The sequence below is a fragment of the Eretmochelys imbricata genome, chromosome 1 (genome assembly GCF_965152235.1).
Source record: "Eretmochelys imbricata isolate rEreImb1 chromosome 1, rEreImb1.hap1, whole genome shotgun sequence".
NCBI classification, from domain to species: domain Eukaryota; kingdom Metazoa; phylum Chordata; order Testudines; family Cheloniidae; genus Eretmochelys; species Eretmochelys imbricata.
The window spans coordinates 354,451,958-354,470,119 of NC_135572.1; the positions used below are offsets into that span (position 1 = coordinate 354,451,958).

At 48.2% G+C, this 18,162-nt stretch overlaps 1 protein-coding gene across 1 annotated transcript in view; it reads right to left on the reverse strand.

Moving 5' to 3' along the window:
- LOC144276944 (uncharacterized) overlaps positions 1-18,162 on the reverse strand; it is a 55,897-nt gene that overhangs the window by 4,784 nt on the left and 32,951 nt on the right. The window contains exons 2-6 of the mRNA XM_077837407.1: positions 14,112-14,306; positions 12,821-12,907; positions 11,408-11,809; positions 1,622-1,651; positions 642-702 (exon numbers count right to left, since the gene is read on the reverse strand). Coding sequence (XP_077693533.1) covers positions 642-702; positions 1,622-1,651; positions 11,408-11,809; positions 12,821-12,907; positions 14,112-14,306 — 775 coding nt within the window. The remainder of the gene's footprint in view (positions 1-641; positions 703-1,621; positions 1,652-11,407; positions 11,810-12,820; positions 12,908-14,111; positions 14,307-18,162) is intronic.

The following is an 18,162-nucleotide window of genomic DNA, read 5'->3' on the forward strand; positions in this document are numbered from 1 at the left end:
CTTTTCTAATGAATCCTGACTGCCCCTTAAATAAATAATTACTGCTTTTTATTGCTCTTCTGAACTCTTTCCAAGTGTTATACTAAAAACCATGCCAATGCTGTGGAAGATCTCCTTGTAAATAGGTTTTGTTTTAAAAATTTAAATAATAAAACATAAAAGACTGACGATAAAATAGGAGAATAGTTAAAAATACAAGCGATGGCCCCAGTGTTCCAGGTATCTTGCCATTTGGAAACTGTCCTAGCATCAAGGTGAATTTCACCCATGTGTAAAGGGCAAGTACAGAGCCTGTTCCCCAGTTAAATTCCAGTTAAACCCTATTTTGAGGACGTAAGCAGAATTTAAGAGCTGCCCTCAGCACCGAGGGGAATTTCACTCATCAGTGCTTATCGGCAGCTTAACTGATGTGTCCCCAGTGAAAATTTAATTACAGTCTCAGTTAGTTGGAGAAAGAGATTATGATTGAGACTGTCAAAGCTGCCTAGGGGATTTAGATACACAGTTTCACAGTTCTTATGAGCGTTAATGGGAGTTGTGCATCTAAATTCCCTGCATGGTTTTGAAAAATCTCAGGCTGCTTCTTTCCTGCAACTTCGCTATACTGCATCATTATGTAATTACATTATTGGAATACTTACACTCTCTGTCTCCAGACACAACATAATACAACAGCTACAACGATCAGCAACATGGGAAACCCTGCCAGAGAAGAAAACAAAAACTAAACTCTTCTGTATTTAAAATAAAGACCAACGATGTGACATCTACATCTCGGAACCCCGGTGTCCTGGCCAAATTTGAGTTCTAATAAACGCCTCTGCTCTTGGGGGAGAAGCACCAAAGGGATCTTTATTTCATTAACCAGTGAGCTGGTACCTCAATTTACATCTGATCTGCAAGAGGACTCTTCCAGTAGCATAGTGCCCCTCCCCCCTTGGTCCGACCGTGGCTCAGCCATGATGTGGAGCGAAGATGACCACCTATTACCCTGACAGCACCGCTTTCTGCAGCACACTGGATTTTCTTCCTAGGGCAGGGATGGCCAACCTGGGGCTCCGGAGCCACATGCGGCTCTTTAGAAGTTAACATGCGGCGCCTTGTCTAGGCACCAACTCCAGGGCTGGAGCTACAGCTGCCGGGGGGGTGCTCACTGCTCAACCCCTGGCTCTGCCACAGGCCCTGACCCACTCCCCCCTTCCCACCCCCTCCCCGGAGCCTACCATGTCCTGGCTCCTCCCCCCCACCCTGCACACCAGGGAACAGCTGATCAGGAAGTGTGGGAAGGGAGGGGGAGGCACTGATTGGCGGGGCTGCTGGTGGGCGGGAGGTGCTGGGAGCGGGGGAGCTGATGCGGGGCTGCTGACGTATTACTGTGGCTCTTTGGCAACGTACATTGGTAAATTCTGGCTCCTTCTCAGGCTCAGGTTGGCCACCCCTGTCCTAGGGAGTCTCCCATCCAGTTACCATGCAGATCCGATGCTGCCTAGCTGGAGGGATTAGATGCAATCTCAGCCTGAGCTGGATTTGGCGGCTGACGTGTAACAAACAAACCAAACCACAAACCACATCCTCTCAGATTTATAGACTATAAACCTTAATGTAGCAGAATAGTTCTTACCCACAGAAGAAAACATAACTTGGGTGGAAACTGTAAAAGAATAGGGAAGAATGTATGTTTACAGCTGGATTACCACTCCACGGAAGCAGTAAGCCATACCTCCCTCCTGCCCACATTGCCAGCCCCTCCAAAAGCTGCAGAGCAACACTGGAAGCAAAGCAAACCCAAATGCAGCACTACAGTGTGTGACTGCCGGCGGCGCGTGACTCACGTGGAGGGGGGCAGGGCGGTGAGAAGAGGAAGAAGGAGGCGGGGCCTTAAATTAGTGCCTGGTGTGTCATCGTTTCTGAGAGCCTTTAATTAATAGGTTAAGGGCCAAATTAGGCCTTGGTGCAACTCCAGTGACTCCAACAAAGTTCTGACCCCAACACTAAGGCTGGATTTCGCCTTCTGATTCTGCATTAAGGAACCGATTAAAGCCAATTATGCCTGGCCCCTACGTAGGTACTCAGAAGACAGAGATGCTGGCAAGAACATTTCCCCCCCATTCTCCTGCAGTTCCCCTCTCCTGAGCACAGGAGTCACGTCCTCCTAGTGGCCTTGGGCTGCTAGCACCCCAAAGGAGGTTGGGAAGGGGGCAAAGAGGTGACAGGCCCTGGCTCCCCCACTGCCCCAGCAGGATACAGGACTGGAAGGGACTTCCTGGGTCATCAAATCCATCATATAAGCCTATTCATAGTAGAGCTGGCTGGCCATGGAGGGAGAAGCATGCTGCACCTCTGGAGGGGGGGCAACAGAGAATGCACTCGCTCCAGAAGGCATGCAGCTCCTCGCTGGCCCCACTGCAGAGCTGAAAGGGCACACTCTACACCTCTCTGAATGCATCCAAACTGCAGAGCACTGGGCACAGCACTTCACCTCCTTGCCCAGCATGCAGTGTGGCTCATGCGAATGACCTGGGATGAATTCTTCAGGGGCTATTTCTCTGTTGGTTGTTTTCAAGTCCTGGTAAGGCTATGTAGGTAGAGCTCCCCAGAACATTAGAGATTTCCCTTCCCCCCACGCCCCTTTTAAGAATTTCTCAGTGAGTATTACAGCTGTTCAAAAAAATCTGTGAATTTCAAAATTGGGAAAAATTTCAATGATTTCTGTGATGTTCCCCCCCCCCCCCCGATGGTTTTCAATCAGTTTTGTACAGTGAGCTGAGATTTTTTGAAACTTTGACAAATATTGAATTTTTTTTGACCTTTTATTTAAAAAAGGGAAAATATGCAAATTTTTTCAATGACAAAAATGTTTCCCTTTCTTCCTCTACCAGACTGAGGTTGAGCGAATACTTAAACAGGACATTACTAAATTTTCATTTAAAACTATAGCCCAGTGCTGCCTATTTGTTTTATGTCACATTTCATTTATTTTATCATAATTTAGATTTCTAATTTCTTCAGCATTAAACTCCTGGTTTCAAACATGGGGACCTGAAGAAGAGCCTGGAACATACATACTGTGACAAAGTTCCTCCTCTGCCTTGGTGGGTCCTGCGCTTATTGGCGGATTTGCTCGCCTCAGAGATTCATGGCAGCCCTCAGTTTGGCCACTTTTGCCAGTGGCTCAAACCTGCCATTCACTCAGCTAACCTCATTACTGGCCAGCATGGGGAAAAGGAGGAGAATAATCCCCGCAGTCTCTGCTGACCCACCTAGTGTGTCGGGGGACAGGCCAGGGACCTTGCCCTCTGGTGGAACCCACAGTCCAGGTCAACTCCTCTTGTATCAAATAGGGAGTTGGGGGGGATGGGGGGAACCCGGGCCCGCCCTCTACTCTGGGTTCCAGCCCAGGGCCCTGTGGATCATAGCTGTCTACAGTGTCTCTTGTAACAGCTGCATGACAGCTACAACTCCTTGGGCTATTTCCCCATGGCCTCCTCCCAACACCTTCTTTATCCTCACCGCAGGACCTTCCTCCTGATGACACCTGTACTCCTCAGTCCTCCAGCAGTACGCCTTCTCACTCTTTGCTCCTTGCGCGCCTCTTGCTCCCAGCTCCTCGCATACACCTAACTGAAGTGAGGTCCTTTTTAAACCAGGTGCCCTGATTAGCTTGCCAGCCCTAATTGATTCTAGTAGCTTCTTAATTGGCTCCAGGTGTCCTAATTAGCCTGCCTGCCATAATTGGTTCCAGCAACTTCCTGATTGTTCTGGAACAGCCCATTATCTTACTCAGGGGAAAGGGACCTGCTTAATCTGGGGCTAATGTATCTACCATCAATCACTCTCTTGTAGCCGCCTGGCCTGACTACCCCCCCACTCAACACCACAGGGTTGGGCAACTTGGGATGTCAGGCAGTGTACCAGCGACAAGCCATCTGCATTGCCATGGTGGCTTCCAGCCCAGTGTTGTATGGTGAAAGGTTGGAAAGGTTGTAGAGACAGGAACCATCTGGTCACTCTTGCGTACTTTTCTTTATTTCGCTGCTTCCACTGGAGGGGTGCATGATTGGTCACAAGGCTAAACTGTCATCCCAGTAGGTAATAACATAGTGTTTCCATGGCCCATTTCACAGCAAGGCACTCTCTCTCAACCACTACATACTTCTGCTCTCTCGGGAGGAGTTTCCTTCAGATGGCAAAGGATTGGGTGTTCTTTGTCTCCGATCATCTGCGACAGGACAGCTCCCAATCCTGCTTCAGATGTATCTGTTTGTAAAATGAACTCTTTGTTGAAGTCCAGTGCTATAAGCATAGGGTTATTGCAGAGGGCTGTCTGTAGATCTGTGAATGCTTTCTCTGCAGCATCTGTCCACTTCACCATGTCCGGACCCCGGGCTTTTATCAGGTCAGTCAGGGGACTCGCTCTGGTGGCAAAATGAGGAATAAATCACCGGTAGTACCCCACCACACCCAGGAATGCCCGGACTTGCTTTTTCCGATTCAGCTGGTGCCAATTTTGGATGGCCTCCAGTTTGTTCAGTTGGGGCTTGGTATAGCCAAGGTATTTAGCCTTGGCTAGCCCTATAGCACACTTGGCTGGGTTGGCTTTGAGGTCAGCCAGTCTTAGAGTGTCCAGAACCGCATCCACCTTTTCCAAGTGGGTCTCCTGGTCGGGGGTATGAATAATCACGTCGTCCAGGTACACAGCTGTATAACTGGTATGGGGCCACAGGAGCTTGTCCATAAGACGCTGGAAGGTGGCAGGTGCCCCATGCAGTCCAAAAGGAAGAACAATATATTGAAACAGATCCTCTGGTGTAGAGAATGCCATTTTTTCTTTCGCATCTTTGGCAAGGGGGATCTGCTAGTGTCCCTTTGTTAAATCAAGGGTGGTCAAAAATTGGGCATTGCCCAGGCAGTCAACTAACTCATCGATACGGGGTATACATTGAATTTAGATATCTCATTTAGCCGGCGAAAGTCATTACAAAACCTAGTGGTGCCATCGGGTTTGGGCACCAATATAATCGGGCTCGACCATTGACTGTGGGACTCTTCAATGACTCCCAGCTCCAACATCCTTTTTACCTCTGCCTTGATCTCCTTTCTTTTTGCTGCTGGGACCCGGTAGGGCCTTAAAGTTATCTTTGCCCCAGGGTCTGTGATCATGTGGTGATATGCTTCAGTGGTCCAGCCCAGTTTGGTTTAAAACACGTCCTGGTACCAGTTGATCATCTCAATTACCTCCTTCTTCAGATCAGTGGATATCCTGATCTGCTCATGGAGGTTATTTCCCTGGATTGGGGTCTCTTGGGTCACTACACACACCTCTCACTGGTGGCAAAGCTTTAAGAGATTAATATGATTAATCTGTTCTTGTTTCTGGCGTCCTGGCACCTTGTAGGTTACTTCCCCCACCTCATAAGGTTCAACCACCTCATAGGGCCCCTGCCATTGGGCCAAAAGCTTGGACCATCACCCGATCCCCTGGTTGGAACTTTTGCCTGTCAATTGTAATGAGTTCGCTGGACCTCCTGCGCCTTTTCCAAATGTTCCCGTACAATAGGGGTGACCCGGGCGATCTGGTCTCGCATCTGCAATACATGTTCAGTTATACTTCTCCCCTCATTGGGTTCCTCTTCCCAGACCTTTTTGACGATATCTAGAATGCCACGGGGCTGGTGCCCGTATAATAATTCAAAGGGGGAAAACCCAGTTGGGGCCTGAGGTACCTCCCTAGTGGTGAACATAAGGTAAGGTAGTAGGGTGTCCCAATCCTTCCCGACTTACCACCTTCCTTATCATAGCCTTGAGGGTTCGGTTAAACCTGTCTACCAGCCCATCGGTCTGCGGATGATAACCTGAAGTTCTCACGGTGTGTATATGGAGCAGTGTACAGAGGTCCTTCATTAGCTTTGACATAATTGGTATTCCTTGGTCTGTTAATATCTCCTTTGGTAGCCCCACTCGGGCAAAGATCTCCACCAGCTCTTTGGCTATCGTTTTAGAGGCTGTGTTCTGCAGGGGGATGGCTTCTGGGTAACGAGTAGCATAATCCAGAATGACAAGTATATTTTAGTGGCCCTGAGCCGTCTTCTCCAGGGGGTCCCACTAGGTCCATGGCTATGCGCTTGAAGGGTACCTCTATGATGGGAAGGGGTACTAAAGGTGCCCTCAAGTGAGGACGGGGACTGTACAGCTGACACTCCAGGCAGGAGGCACAGTACCTCCGCACCACTTCATGTACCCCGGGCCAGAAGAACCATCATAGGACCCATGCCAGGGTCTTTTCTATCCCCAAATGCCCCCCAAAAAGATGGGCAAGGCTTAATACAGCATTTGGAGGTACTAGAAGCTGCTGTGCCTTCTGCCCGTATACTGGTGCAACCCAGTACAAGAGATCCTTTTTCATTATGAAGTAGGGTCCTGCTCCCTGGGTTTTCCCTTCCACGGGGACCCCATCTATTTCGGTCACCTCCTTCCTAATGTTGTCATACCTTGGGTCTTCAGCTCGGTCCCATCCAAAATTTTTTCTCCCAGGGCTAATCTGCCTGAGCTCTAGGGGGCCAGTCTCTGTTGCCTCTCCTGGTTCAGAGACATTAGGGTGGGGGGTCAGGCAGGGCAGCCTCCTTTCCAGCTACCTGGGCCGCCTGCCCACAAGGGTGATCTCTGTCCCTGGGTCAAGGCCTTAGCTGCCCTTCTTTCCCTTTTTGTCTTTCTACCCTGCCTGGGAGTGGAGAACAAATCTGGGGATATTTCAGAGAAGATTGCGGGTTGAAGCTAGTGAAGCCAGTAGGTTTTCAAGGTTTCACTCTCCTGTAGCCATCTGGCCTGACCCTGTCACAATACATACAACCTTGGGGTGTGCAACACCCCCTGCAAACAGATGAAGTGTCCCACAGATGCCACACAGATAACGGATATTGCCCAAACTCACCTCCTCACTGTGGCTTCTCTTTATTCTTAATTAAATTAACACATCCCCAAAGCAGGACTTCACTTACAAACATGAGCCTTAACCCAAAATGTTTTCCGTCCATAGCAGGGTAATTAAGGGTTTTCCCTGCAGAATCTCCCTCTAGTTCTCTTTTGCACCAGGGAAGATGCTGAATCCCTTATATTCCTGAGTGGAGCTAATGAGACCAGATAGGCGGGTTGTCAGAGTGAGTCAGCCAAATAGTTCTGCATCGTCATACTTGTTCTAAAGCCTGATCCCAGTCACACCATATGTATGCGCACAACACAATTCATTCCTAGCATGAATGGATTACTATGATTGAAAGAGAGGATGGGAAGTCTTGTGATGAAGCTACTGGACTGAGACTCAGGAGATCTGGTTTCAGTGGTGCTCAGATACTGTGGTGAGGGGGTCGATATCTGGATCTCCCACATCTCAATTTTGTTTCAAAATAAAAACTAGATCCAGCCTCCCCTTGCAGAGCCATTTTCTCTGCCTTCTATTCTTCCCTTATAAGCTAGGAAAGCTGAGAGTACTCAGACACATATCAAGAAGAAGTGCTGTTTCTGAGACTTACGATTTAGAGGGACTTAGCCCATTTTTCCTACTGGCTCTAACAAGAGACATACTTTAAAAAACAAGCAGGTGTAGAGATGGGGAGGCCCACAGTGTGGTGGGTCAGCACTATGGACAGGTTTCAGAGTAGCAGCCGTGTTAGCCTGTATCCGTAAAAAAGAAAAGGAGTATTTGTGGCACCTTAGAGACTAATGAATTTATTTGAGCATAAGCTTTCGTGAGCTACAGCTCGCTTCATTGGATGTATACAGTGGAAAATATGCATCCGATGAAGTGAGCTGTCGCTCACGAAAGCTTATGCTCTAGTAAATTTGTTAGTCTCTAAGGTGCCACAAAGTACTCCTTTTCTTTTCACTATGGACAGGTGTCTTTAGATCATAGCTGCTGGACTTGAGTTTAAATCTGATCCAAAGTAACAAATGGACAGGAGCTGTTCTGATGTTTCATCCTAGTCCCCGGGGTCTGCTTATGGACCACCTCGGAGTCTGGCAGGGTTGGCTGTGGCTGCCTGAGAGGGCCAGGGCTGGAATGGCTGCAAGTCAGGGCTGAGATGAACCGGCAGAGTGCAGTGGAATAGCCGGGGACCTGTGGGTTGTGACTGAGGTGAACTGGCAGAGCTGGGGAGGTGAGGGGGCAGGACTAGAACAGTAGGGAGCACTGCAGATTAGCAAACAGATGTGAAGGCGAGTTTATCGCGCTAGGTTAGCTAGCTGGGTTGGGGCTGAGGTGTCTCCGCGGGCTTTTGTGAGGTAAGATTTAGTGTGCCTCACTCCGAATCAGCCGCGGTGGCTGAGTCAGTGTGCACTGCCTAGGCCCCTTGCCCAGTGATGTGAACACAGGGCTGGAGGAGTACCGCAGCCATGACTAGGGATGGCCAGTTCCCCTTCTTCCTCTTCCTCCTCCTTTCCAGGCCTGCCTCACAACTCCCCACCCCTGAGGCCAGTGCAGGAGGTATAGATGCTGTTGTCTTCATCTATGTGATGGATTGGGAGAGACAGTAAGGGGGGCCAGAGATACAGTGTGAATTGAGAGAGCTGGAGGAGGGTGAAAGAACCAGGGGTCTAAGCAACTCAGTGGGGCTGAAGAGGCTCCAAGACACACAAGGTGTGGGGGGGCTGGGACCCACAGAGTGGGGTGGGGTGGTGAAAGACCATGGGAGAGGAGTTGGGGAGACCCAGTAGGAGCGTCTGTGGGCAGATGGGTGGGTGGGGGCAGGGCTGTCCCTAGCCATTTGGGGGCCCTACGCAGTCCCTCCACGGGGTGGGGTGTGTGGGGGGGTCCAGGTCTCCGCGGGAGGGGTGTGGGGCTGGCCCCAGGTCTCCGTGGGGGGGGGAGGGGCTGGCTTCAAGGGCAGTGGGGAACCGCCCCCCAACACTCACCGGTGGCGTGGCTGGGGCCGGATCGCTGCACTTCCTGCCGCCGGTGAGTGCAGGCCAGGCCCTGCTGCAGTCCTCAGGGGAGTTGGGGCAGGGCTGGGGTGGAGCAGGGCTGGGGTGGAGCAGGGTGGGGGCCATGTGGAAGGGGCAGGGCCAGGGGCTTTGGGGAATGGGGGGAGTGGGGGCAGGGCTGGGGTGGAGCAGGGGTGGGAAGAAGCAGGGCTGGGGCGGAGCAGGGGCCGGGGTCGTGGGGAAGAGGCGGAGCAGGGGCTGGAGCAGCATGCAGCTGCGTTGGGCACCAGGAAATGTGGTGCCCCAAATTTCCTGATGCCCTACGCAGCTGCGTACTTTGCGTATGGGTAGGGACGCCCTGGGTGGGGAGAACAGAAAGTCAAGTGGGACGTGTCGTGCCTTGGAAAGAGGAGAGGGGAAAGATGGGAGGATGGGGAAAAACAAATAAAAGGAGAGAAAAAGAAGAAAAGAAAACGTTAAATGGCTAGAAGAGGAGACAAGAAGGGAGGAATGAGAACATGGAGGAAAGAAACGGAGGGAAGAATGAAGCAGCAAGAAATAGTGCACACGTTTAAGGACAGATTAACTGTTCTTTTCTCCCATTCTCCAAGGCCTAGACTGGGCCAAATCATTGGGCCCTCCCCATTCTTTACCTACTGGGCTTTTTCCATTAAATCTACCCCTTCCGGTCACTGGAGTTAGGCCATACTGTTCACACTTGGGTGCCTCCAGGTAGGCATCTATATCAGGGGTGGGCAAACTACGGCCCGCAGGCCAGATCCGGCCTGTCAGGGCTTTGGATCTGGCCCATCAGGGCTTTGGATCCGGCCTGTCAGGGCTTTGGATCTGGCGCAGTGGGGCTAAGGCAGGCTTCCTGCCTGCCCTGACCCTGCGCCACTCCTGGAAACAGCCGGCACCATGTCCTTGTGGCCCCTGGGGAGGGGGGTGCAGAGGGCTCCGGAACGGGGAACCGCAGCCAATGAGAGCTTCGGGGGTGGTACCCACAGGTGAGGGCAGCGTGCAGCAGAGCCGCCTGCCCCACCCCACCCCCTGGAGCCACTGCTGAACATGCTGGCCACTTCTGGGAAGAAGCGAGGCTAGGGCATGCAGGGAGCCTGCCTTAGCCCCACTGCCACCCTGGAGCTGCTCCAGGTAAGCGGCATTGGGCCGGAGCCCACACCCCAAACCGGTCCTGCACCCCAACCCCCTGCTCTCAGCCCCTTACCCCCTGCCTTGAGCCCCCTGCTGCACCCCTTCTGCAACCCAATCCCCTGCCCTGAGCCCCCAACCTCCTGCCTGAGCCCCCGCCACACCCCTCCTGCACCCCAACCCTCTCCCTGAGTCCCCCCCCGCACTCTGCACCCCCTCCTAGACCCTACCCCCCTGCCCTGAGCCCCTTCCCACACTCTGCACTCCCTCCTGCACCCCAACCCCCTGCCCTGAGTCCCCAAACTCCTGCACCCCACAACCCCTTCCGCACACCACACCCCCTGCCCCAGCCGTACATTCATGACTCTGTATACAATGGAACAGAGCTGTCTGCATGGAGAAGTTGCATCAGTTTCGTTAACCCGGTGCAAATCCCAGTGATGATATTCTTATTGTGGACTACTGAGTGGCTTATTTCATTTTAGCATAATCCAATTTTCTTTTTAACTGATTAAACAAATTGAAATAAGACATTCTGAAATCGAAATAAGAGCCACGTAAACTTGCATTGGTTTGACAGTTATTATTTCTATTGTGGCAGAGCCAAGGAACACCAGTTATAGCTCACTGATAGACCTCATTGTGCTATAAAAACACAGACCCAAAAGACGGTTCCCTACCCAGCAAGTTTAAAATTTAAGTATAAGACGAGGGCAATAGGGAACAATGAGACAATACTGGTTAGCATGACAGGTAGGGCTTTTCAACCAATTTAGTTAAACTGGTACAACTTTGTGTGTGGACATGATTTTAAAATGGGCTTAATTTAGTTTAGACTGCACCTGTAAGGGTTTGTTTATATGCAAACTGCAACCAAAATAACGAAGTTGGTTTTAATTCACAGCTTTAGTTATTTCAGTGCAGATCTGTGTGTGGACACTTATTTCAAATGAAGAGTATATGATTTCAGTGTAATGTAAGTTGGTATTTTTACTGAATTTACTTTATTGGAATAGGACACTTTTATTTACATCTTATGCTGATATAAACAACATTTAAACTGAGATTAGAGTGTCCACACTGGGGTTTGTATCAGTTTAACTAAATTGTTTTTTAAACCGATTTAAGTTAAACCAGCGCAACTTGTGTGTGTAGACAAAACCTGAGTTAAACTGGTGCCGTGTGTGTGTGTTTGGACAAGGCAGCAGGTGCATGTAGGCCCTGTGAATATTCTGATGTACTAGGTGATACTGAAATGGTTAAGCAGGGTGCCTCGCAGGCAGCATTGTTAGCAGGTTAGTTTGGCCCATGCAGTTAGAATACTAGCGATTGGTTGGTGACAAACCTTTAGTGCTATGGGTGACTGCTGTGAGAAGCTGTGTTGAGTCTCCTGTGGTCACACTGGCTGGCACTGCTGTTGACCAATCTCCTTCTGTTGTAACTGTTTCCAACAATGGCTCATCAGTCCAGAGCTGGGAGGTGTGTGTGTCCTGGCTGGCTGTGCTGCGCCGTTGTGTTGTGTCTTCCGTGGTCACGCCAGCAGGCCCCTTTGATGACCTGATCTCGGTTGTTGCTGTTGCAAGTGTTCCCCATGAAGGCTTGTCAGTCCTGAGCTGAGAGACGGGGCCTGCTAGTGGTGAGGTGGTCTCCCTTTCATAGGATGGTGTGGAGGCCATGACTGGGACTGTGGTAATCTCTGCAGTTACTCTGGTTACTGGTGGTTTAGCTGGTGTAAAAGTCTTTGATTCTAGCAAGTGGTTAAATACATTCTTAGGCACATTTGAAAGACAAACGAACTGTTGCTTTTATTTTAGTTCTTTACGTCCCGATTCAGGCAGGCGTATAAGCAGATGCCTAACTTTGAAATTAATGGGATTGCTCACATGCTTAATGTTAAGCATATGCTTAAGGACTGTCCTGAAATGAGACCTTAAAAACTAAACACGTGAATGTTTCTTACCCAGATTCATTCTTCCCTGGGCAGATACCTGATTTGAGCACTCTTGTCTCTGGGTTACAAGGTGAAGAGGTGTAATGACAATAAAATAGTATTTTATAATACATTCAACTATATAGTTAACTTTTTAATAGATTATTTTGTATTCTTGTTGTCAGAGGTGTTAGTAGCGGAGCTCCCTGGCAGGGTCAAGCCCCATGGTACTAGGTGTTGTATGAACGCATAGTGCAAGACTGCCCCTGCCCTGAGAGCTGACGATCTGACTTAAAATGAGGCACCACAAAGGAGTGTAGTAAACAGCAGAGAAGGGCGGAGGAGGAGGAGATAATAGACATCAGAGTCAGGCACTGCGACCAGATTTTTCAAACACGGGTGCTTAAATTAGCCACTGAAACCCATATTGAGGCACTGTGAAAAATGGCCTGGTTTTCGATTCAGCCCATGGGAGATGAAGTTGCTCAGGACCTTGGAAAATCAGGCCACTCTGATGAAGGATTTAGGTGCCTAACTTTAAACACCTGCCTTTGGCAACAACGGCTTAGGTATGTTTAAGTACCACTGCGGCCACAACCATCAAGGACAGGGGAGGAGGAGGAATAGTGAACCAGATTCTCAGCTGGCGTAAATCAGCATGGTGTGGCTGATTTCAGTGGAGCCACACTGATTTACAGCAGCTCAGGATCTGGTCCACTGTATCTAACTTAAAAATCAACACCTGAATTTCAGTCTCTCCCCCCACCACCCAAAAAATAAAATAAAATAAAATAAAAGCTTGGATTCTTTGTAGTAAAGGGAGCTTACCTTTGCTGACAGGACTGGTTGCCTCTGTCCTAGGTGCTGCTGATGTCTGTTTGGGGCTGGAAGTTAAAGGAGGTAGAGCAGGATCCCCTGGTGAAAGAAGACACAATGGTATGCTTGTAAGGAGTGACAATACCTTGCCCTTCCATAGTGCCCCTTACCCATAGAGCTCAAAGCACTTTTACAAATAGTACTAAATGAAGCCTCAGGTAGGGAATTATTAGCTGCAACCAGGGAAAGTGAGACAGAGAGGAAGCAAGGGACTTGCCCAAGACAATTGTAAGCGTAGAACTCTGAAGTCCTGACTCCATTCCCTGCTTTATTCACTAGATTACACCGCTCCTCTACATAACAACTGGAATTATCTTTGCCCTAGCAAGGTAGAACTCATCCACCCTGTATCTCTACCTAAAAATCAAAGATAGCTAGCAGGCAGCTGGTAATGTTCTGCCAGTCAGTCTTGAGAGCAGCATGTATCACACAGACACCTTTCTTTGTAGTGTGGGGCTCCATTAAGTCAATGGAAAGACTCCAGTTATCTCCAGTAGGCTTTAGACGGGGCCCCACGTGAGTGTTAAGGAACTTGGGGGAATCAGGCATGCAGCGACTGTGTGGAGAGGTGCAGAATAGGGATGCCACAACCTCTCAGATGGAGTCCGATTTTTCAGGTGCCTCACAAACCAGCAGTGGCTTCCCCACAGCACTGCGTAATTGGCTAGGTGCATTACTGGAGGGGTTTTTTGCCTTTCTGACATCCAGATGCCGGCCGCTGCCAGAGTCAGGACACCATATCAGACTGGCCAGTGCTTTGATTTCCATGGCAAATCCTCAACCTGCGCTGGATCTCTCCTCGTGTCCCAAGCACAAACATTTGAGACCACTTCATACTGCTTAGGCATCCCTCTCACCTACTTACAGAGGGCCAGGTTCTGCAAATCCCGCTCAGGTTGAGTGCTTACTCCCCTGAGCATTGAGTTCAACGGGACTATTTGCATGAGTGGGTGCTACTCAGTGTCAATGTTGCAGAATTTGGCCCTTAGTCCATATTTTGCTGAACACAATAGGCCATACGCATCCTTGGTGTAAGTGGGCATAGCCACATCTAAATCCACACAGGCATCAATTGGACCCAGTATCATCCCAGTGCAGCACAACTATAGAATGATCATTGTCCTCTAGCTGAGATTCACTTTTGTCTACCCTCCTGTAGATAATCTTCTGACATTGCATTCCTTACATTTAGTCATAGCATTAAGCACAGCGGCATCATACCACACTGACAGCAGTTACTTACTAATACAACGTAGATTTGGCTCTGTCCAACGGAGCGTTTTGGTGACTTTGTCCATTACACACACAATGAGGCTGGATGTCCCAGCTTTCCTTTTGTAACCGTCTCTGCACGTGTACCGCAGGCTGGCATTCAACAAATTATTATTGCCGACCTGAACATCTGCATTGTTGACCTCCTTTGGCACGCTGCATCTTTCTGAAATGAAAAAAATACAAGCTGAGAGGGAAAAATATATAACGCTAAAGATCACATCACAATATTTTAAATATTGCTGGTTAACTCGAAAAATGTCTCTGGCTAGCACTGTGTGCGCACGTACTCCTTACTGCCTTCCACTGGGTGCAGTATATCTGAGCTGGCCTTTAGGTTTGCTCTGTTGCAGAGATGCCCAAACTTTACAATGCTAGAGGCTGACCTGAGAACTTGCTAGGAGCCTGAAGCGTGCTCTGGTGGTCAGAACACAAGTATGGAGCTCCTGAGTTCTCTTCCCAGCTCAGCCAGTTGCCATGACACCTTGGCCATGTCACTTAAAACCACTGCCTAAATCTCTCCATCTGTACAATAGAAATAATGATACTTCCCGCTTGCCCAGAGCTGCTGGGAGAAATAGTTAATTGCAACTAATGCTTTGAAGATAATTAGGACTATGTCCACAGGTGCCAACTTTTCCCGGCACCAGTGGGCGCTGGAAAACAGCTGTTTCGCGGCGCAAGCGCTGGGAGCCAGGGGGAAAAGCGGAGAAGCGGCACTCAGGGGGAGGCGGAGGTGAGCTGGGGCGGGGGGCAGGGTGGGGAGCTGCCGATGGGGTTGGCGCCTATGACTATGTCAACAACTCAGCTGCACAACCCTATTCCGAAAAGGACTTAATTAAGCATGTGTTTCACCCATGCTTTTGTTCACTGCACTTAAGCATGTGTTTTGCTTCAAGCTGAGTACTCTGCCAAACAGGGATGGACACAAGTACGCACTTCTATACATTCCTGATGTGGGGGCCTACGTCAAATATTTATGAAATGGGCCTGTTCGCCAGTAGAACGTTTGTTGTATTATTATTTGTTAAATGCCTACAACAGTGTTTCTCAATCCAGGGGTCACAACCCCCAGTCAGGGTCAGAATAGGTAATTGTGGGGTGAGAGGGGGGAGTTTAGGTCATGACGTGTTGCAAATTTTATTTCTCTAAAGCAAAAGAAAATCTGACTTCCCTCATTCCCTGCAAACTCTTACCCTTCAAGGTCAAGTGTTCTCGGTCAACCTTTTGAATCACGTTCACAAATAAGTTACACAGGCTAATGGTTAGCATGGATACATTTTTTTTTACTCTTGTTTTTACAGTAAACATAAGGTGGTCCAAAACCTGACTCAGAGTAAGGCATTGCCAACCTGAAAAGATTGAGAAACACTGCTCTGCAAGAGCCAGTAGAAGACATGGTCCCTGCTTTAAGTTCCTTATGGTCAAAACAGACAGACGACACTAATTGGACACAAAGCATACTGGGACCTAGACCTAGTGGAAGGTTTTGAGGATGTGTGGGTGTGGGTGCGAGTGAGAGAGGAGTGGGGTTCTTGTACCTTTCTCTGAAGCATTTGGTTTTAACAGCTGTGAAAATGCTACACCGGTGTGATGGTTCTGATTTCCTTTGATCATAGCCCAGTTTTCAAATTCTTTCCATCCTCTTGCTTAATTCTACTAACTATAGCAGAGGAACTTTGAATTGGTCTCAGACTGGAGCAGACTTGTTTCACTGCCTTGACTGTCACCACTGTTTCAATCGGCAGGTTCTGGGCCGGATTCTGATCTGGTGTAAATCAAGAGTAACTCTATAGAGGGCAATGGAGTTACATTGTTGTAATAACTGTGTGCAATCAGAACCAGGCCCTTAATGTGAGCAATAAAACACTAAAGATAGATGTAGCCGTGCAGAGAGCCAATATACCCCAGCTTTGTGTGTGTATGTACTGCTAATGAACGCACATCCCAAAGTGCTATATAAGAGTTAGGTGATATTATAATTATTATATAGGTTTGCTTATAAAATGCTTAAATCTAAAAACCTAAATAATTACATTTTAGAATGAAAATATTTTAATATATCTGTGCTGCTCAAAACAGTCTTTGTTGAAAGCCCATGCTTTTAATCTGTTTGTATTTAATATAATTAATAAACAATATTTAAAAGGCTTAAATCCCTGTTTTTGCTATCTTGGACGTTCAGCAAGGATGCCTTATAGTCCAAAGGAATGAAAACAACTGAACCCAGTATTGAAAGTAAAAACAAAAGCGGGTACTTTTAACAAAAGTGGGTAGTATTTTAGGCCCTGGCTTCTTTACACACGTCCACAGGGGTGGATCTGATTGAAGTAACTGGAGCTCTGTGTGGGTACAGAGGCCCTTCTGCACGGATCCAAATGCACCATCAGGGCCTTTTACAATATCTTTTCAGACTGTACATATTTTATGCAGTGGCATAATGATCTGGTTGGTGAAGAAGCTTTGTATCCCTACTGTGTGTGTGCTCATTAGGGGATGATTTCTGGGTCGTAGAACCTCTTCCACCGCTAATATGAACAGTGATACTTTGCTCATCTAGAACGGCAGAGCTCCGAGTGATTTACAAACATGAATGAAGACTCAATGTCACTGGGTGGTAGTATTTTTTACCCTATTTACAGACAGGGAAATTGACACAGAAAGACTGAGTTGCCCTAAGTCACACAGGGTGAAATTCACCCCTCTGAAGAGGACCAGCACAAGAGCCATGCACCACTTAAGTTTCATCCCCATGGAGTCCATGGCAGAGCTGGGGAAAGTACTGACTCCTAGTTTGATGCCTTCCCTAGAAGACCATCTTTCTTCCCCTGGAATTTTGCTTGTTATATGATATGTTTACACAAATAAAGAGATGCATCTGTTTCAAATCAGTTCAGTATTTTTGCTTTGTGACCAAAAGGAGAAGACATAGCCAAAATCACCTACTGCTATAGGGAGATCATAGAATCAGAATATCAGGGTTGGAAGGGTCCTCAGGAGGTCATCTAGTCCAACCCCCTGCTCAAAGCAGGACCAAGCCCCGACTAAATCATCCCAGCCCGGGCTTTGTCAAGCATGATCAGCATGATCAGCAGTGGTCTCTATACCAGCAGCTTAATTTTAAGGCGTCACAACAAAGGAAAGTTTTAAGGAGGGCTTTGAAGGAGGATAATGGGTTACTCTTGTGGAAAACCACACTGAGAGAGTAGTTATCAGCGGTTCAGTCAAGCTGAGAGGGCATATCAAGAAGATGCCCACAGGGATGTGTCCTGAATCCAGTTCTATTCAATATCTTCATCAGTGATTTAGATGATGGCACAGAGAGTACACTTATAAAGTTTGTGGACGATGCCAAGCTGGGAAGCGTTGCAAGCACTTTGGAGCACAAGATTAGAATTCAAAATGATCTTGACAAACTGGAGGAATCGCCTCAAATAACACGATGAAATTCAATAAGGACAAATGCAAAGAACTCCAGTTAGGAAGGAACACTCAGTTGCACACATACAGAATGGGAAATGACTGCCTAGGAAGGAAGACTGCGGAAAAAGATCTGGGGGTCATAGTCGATCACAAACTAAATATGAGTCAACAATGTAATTCTGTTACCAAAAAAAGCGAATGTCATTCTGGGATGTATAGCAGGAGTGCTGTAAGCAAGACACATGAAGTAATTCTTCTGCTCTCCTCAGCACGGATAAGGCCTCAGCTGCAGTACTCTGCCAGTTTAGGGAACCACACTTTGGGAAAGATGTGGACAAACTGAAGAAAATCCAGAGGGGAGCAACAAAAATTATTAAAGGTGTGATATGAAAACATGACATATGAGGAAAAATTGAAAACAACTGGGTTTGCCTATTCTGGAGAAGGGAAGACTGAGAGGGACATGTGGAGAGAATGCTTATTAGCTTTCTTCAAACCATTGTGAAGGTTTTATTCGTATTTCCATTGGCAGGCAAGATATTATTGCATGCAGTTTGTCAATCATGAACAAAGAACATGGTCAACTCTTCATTAAAGTA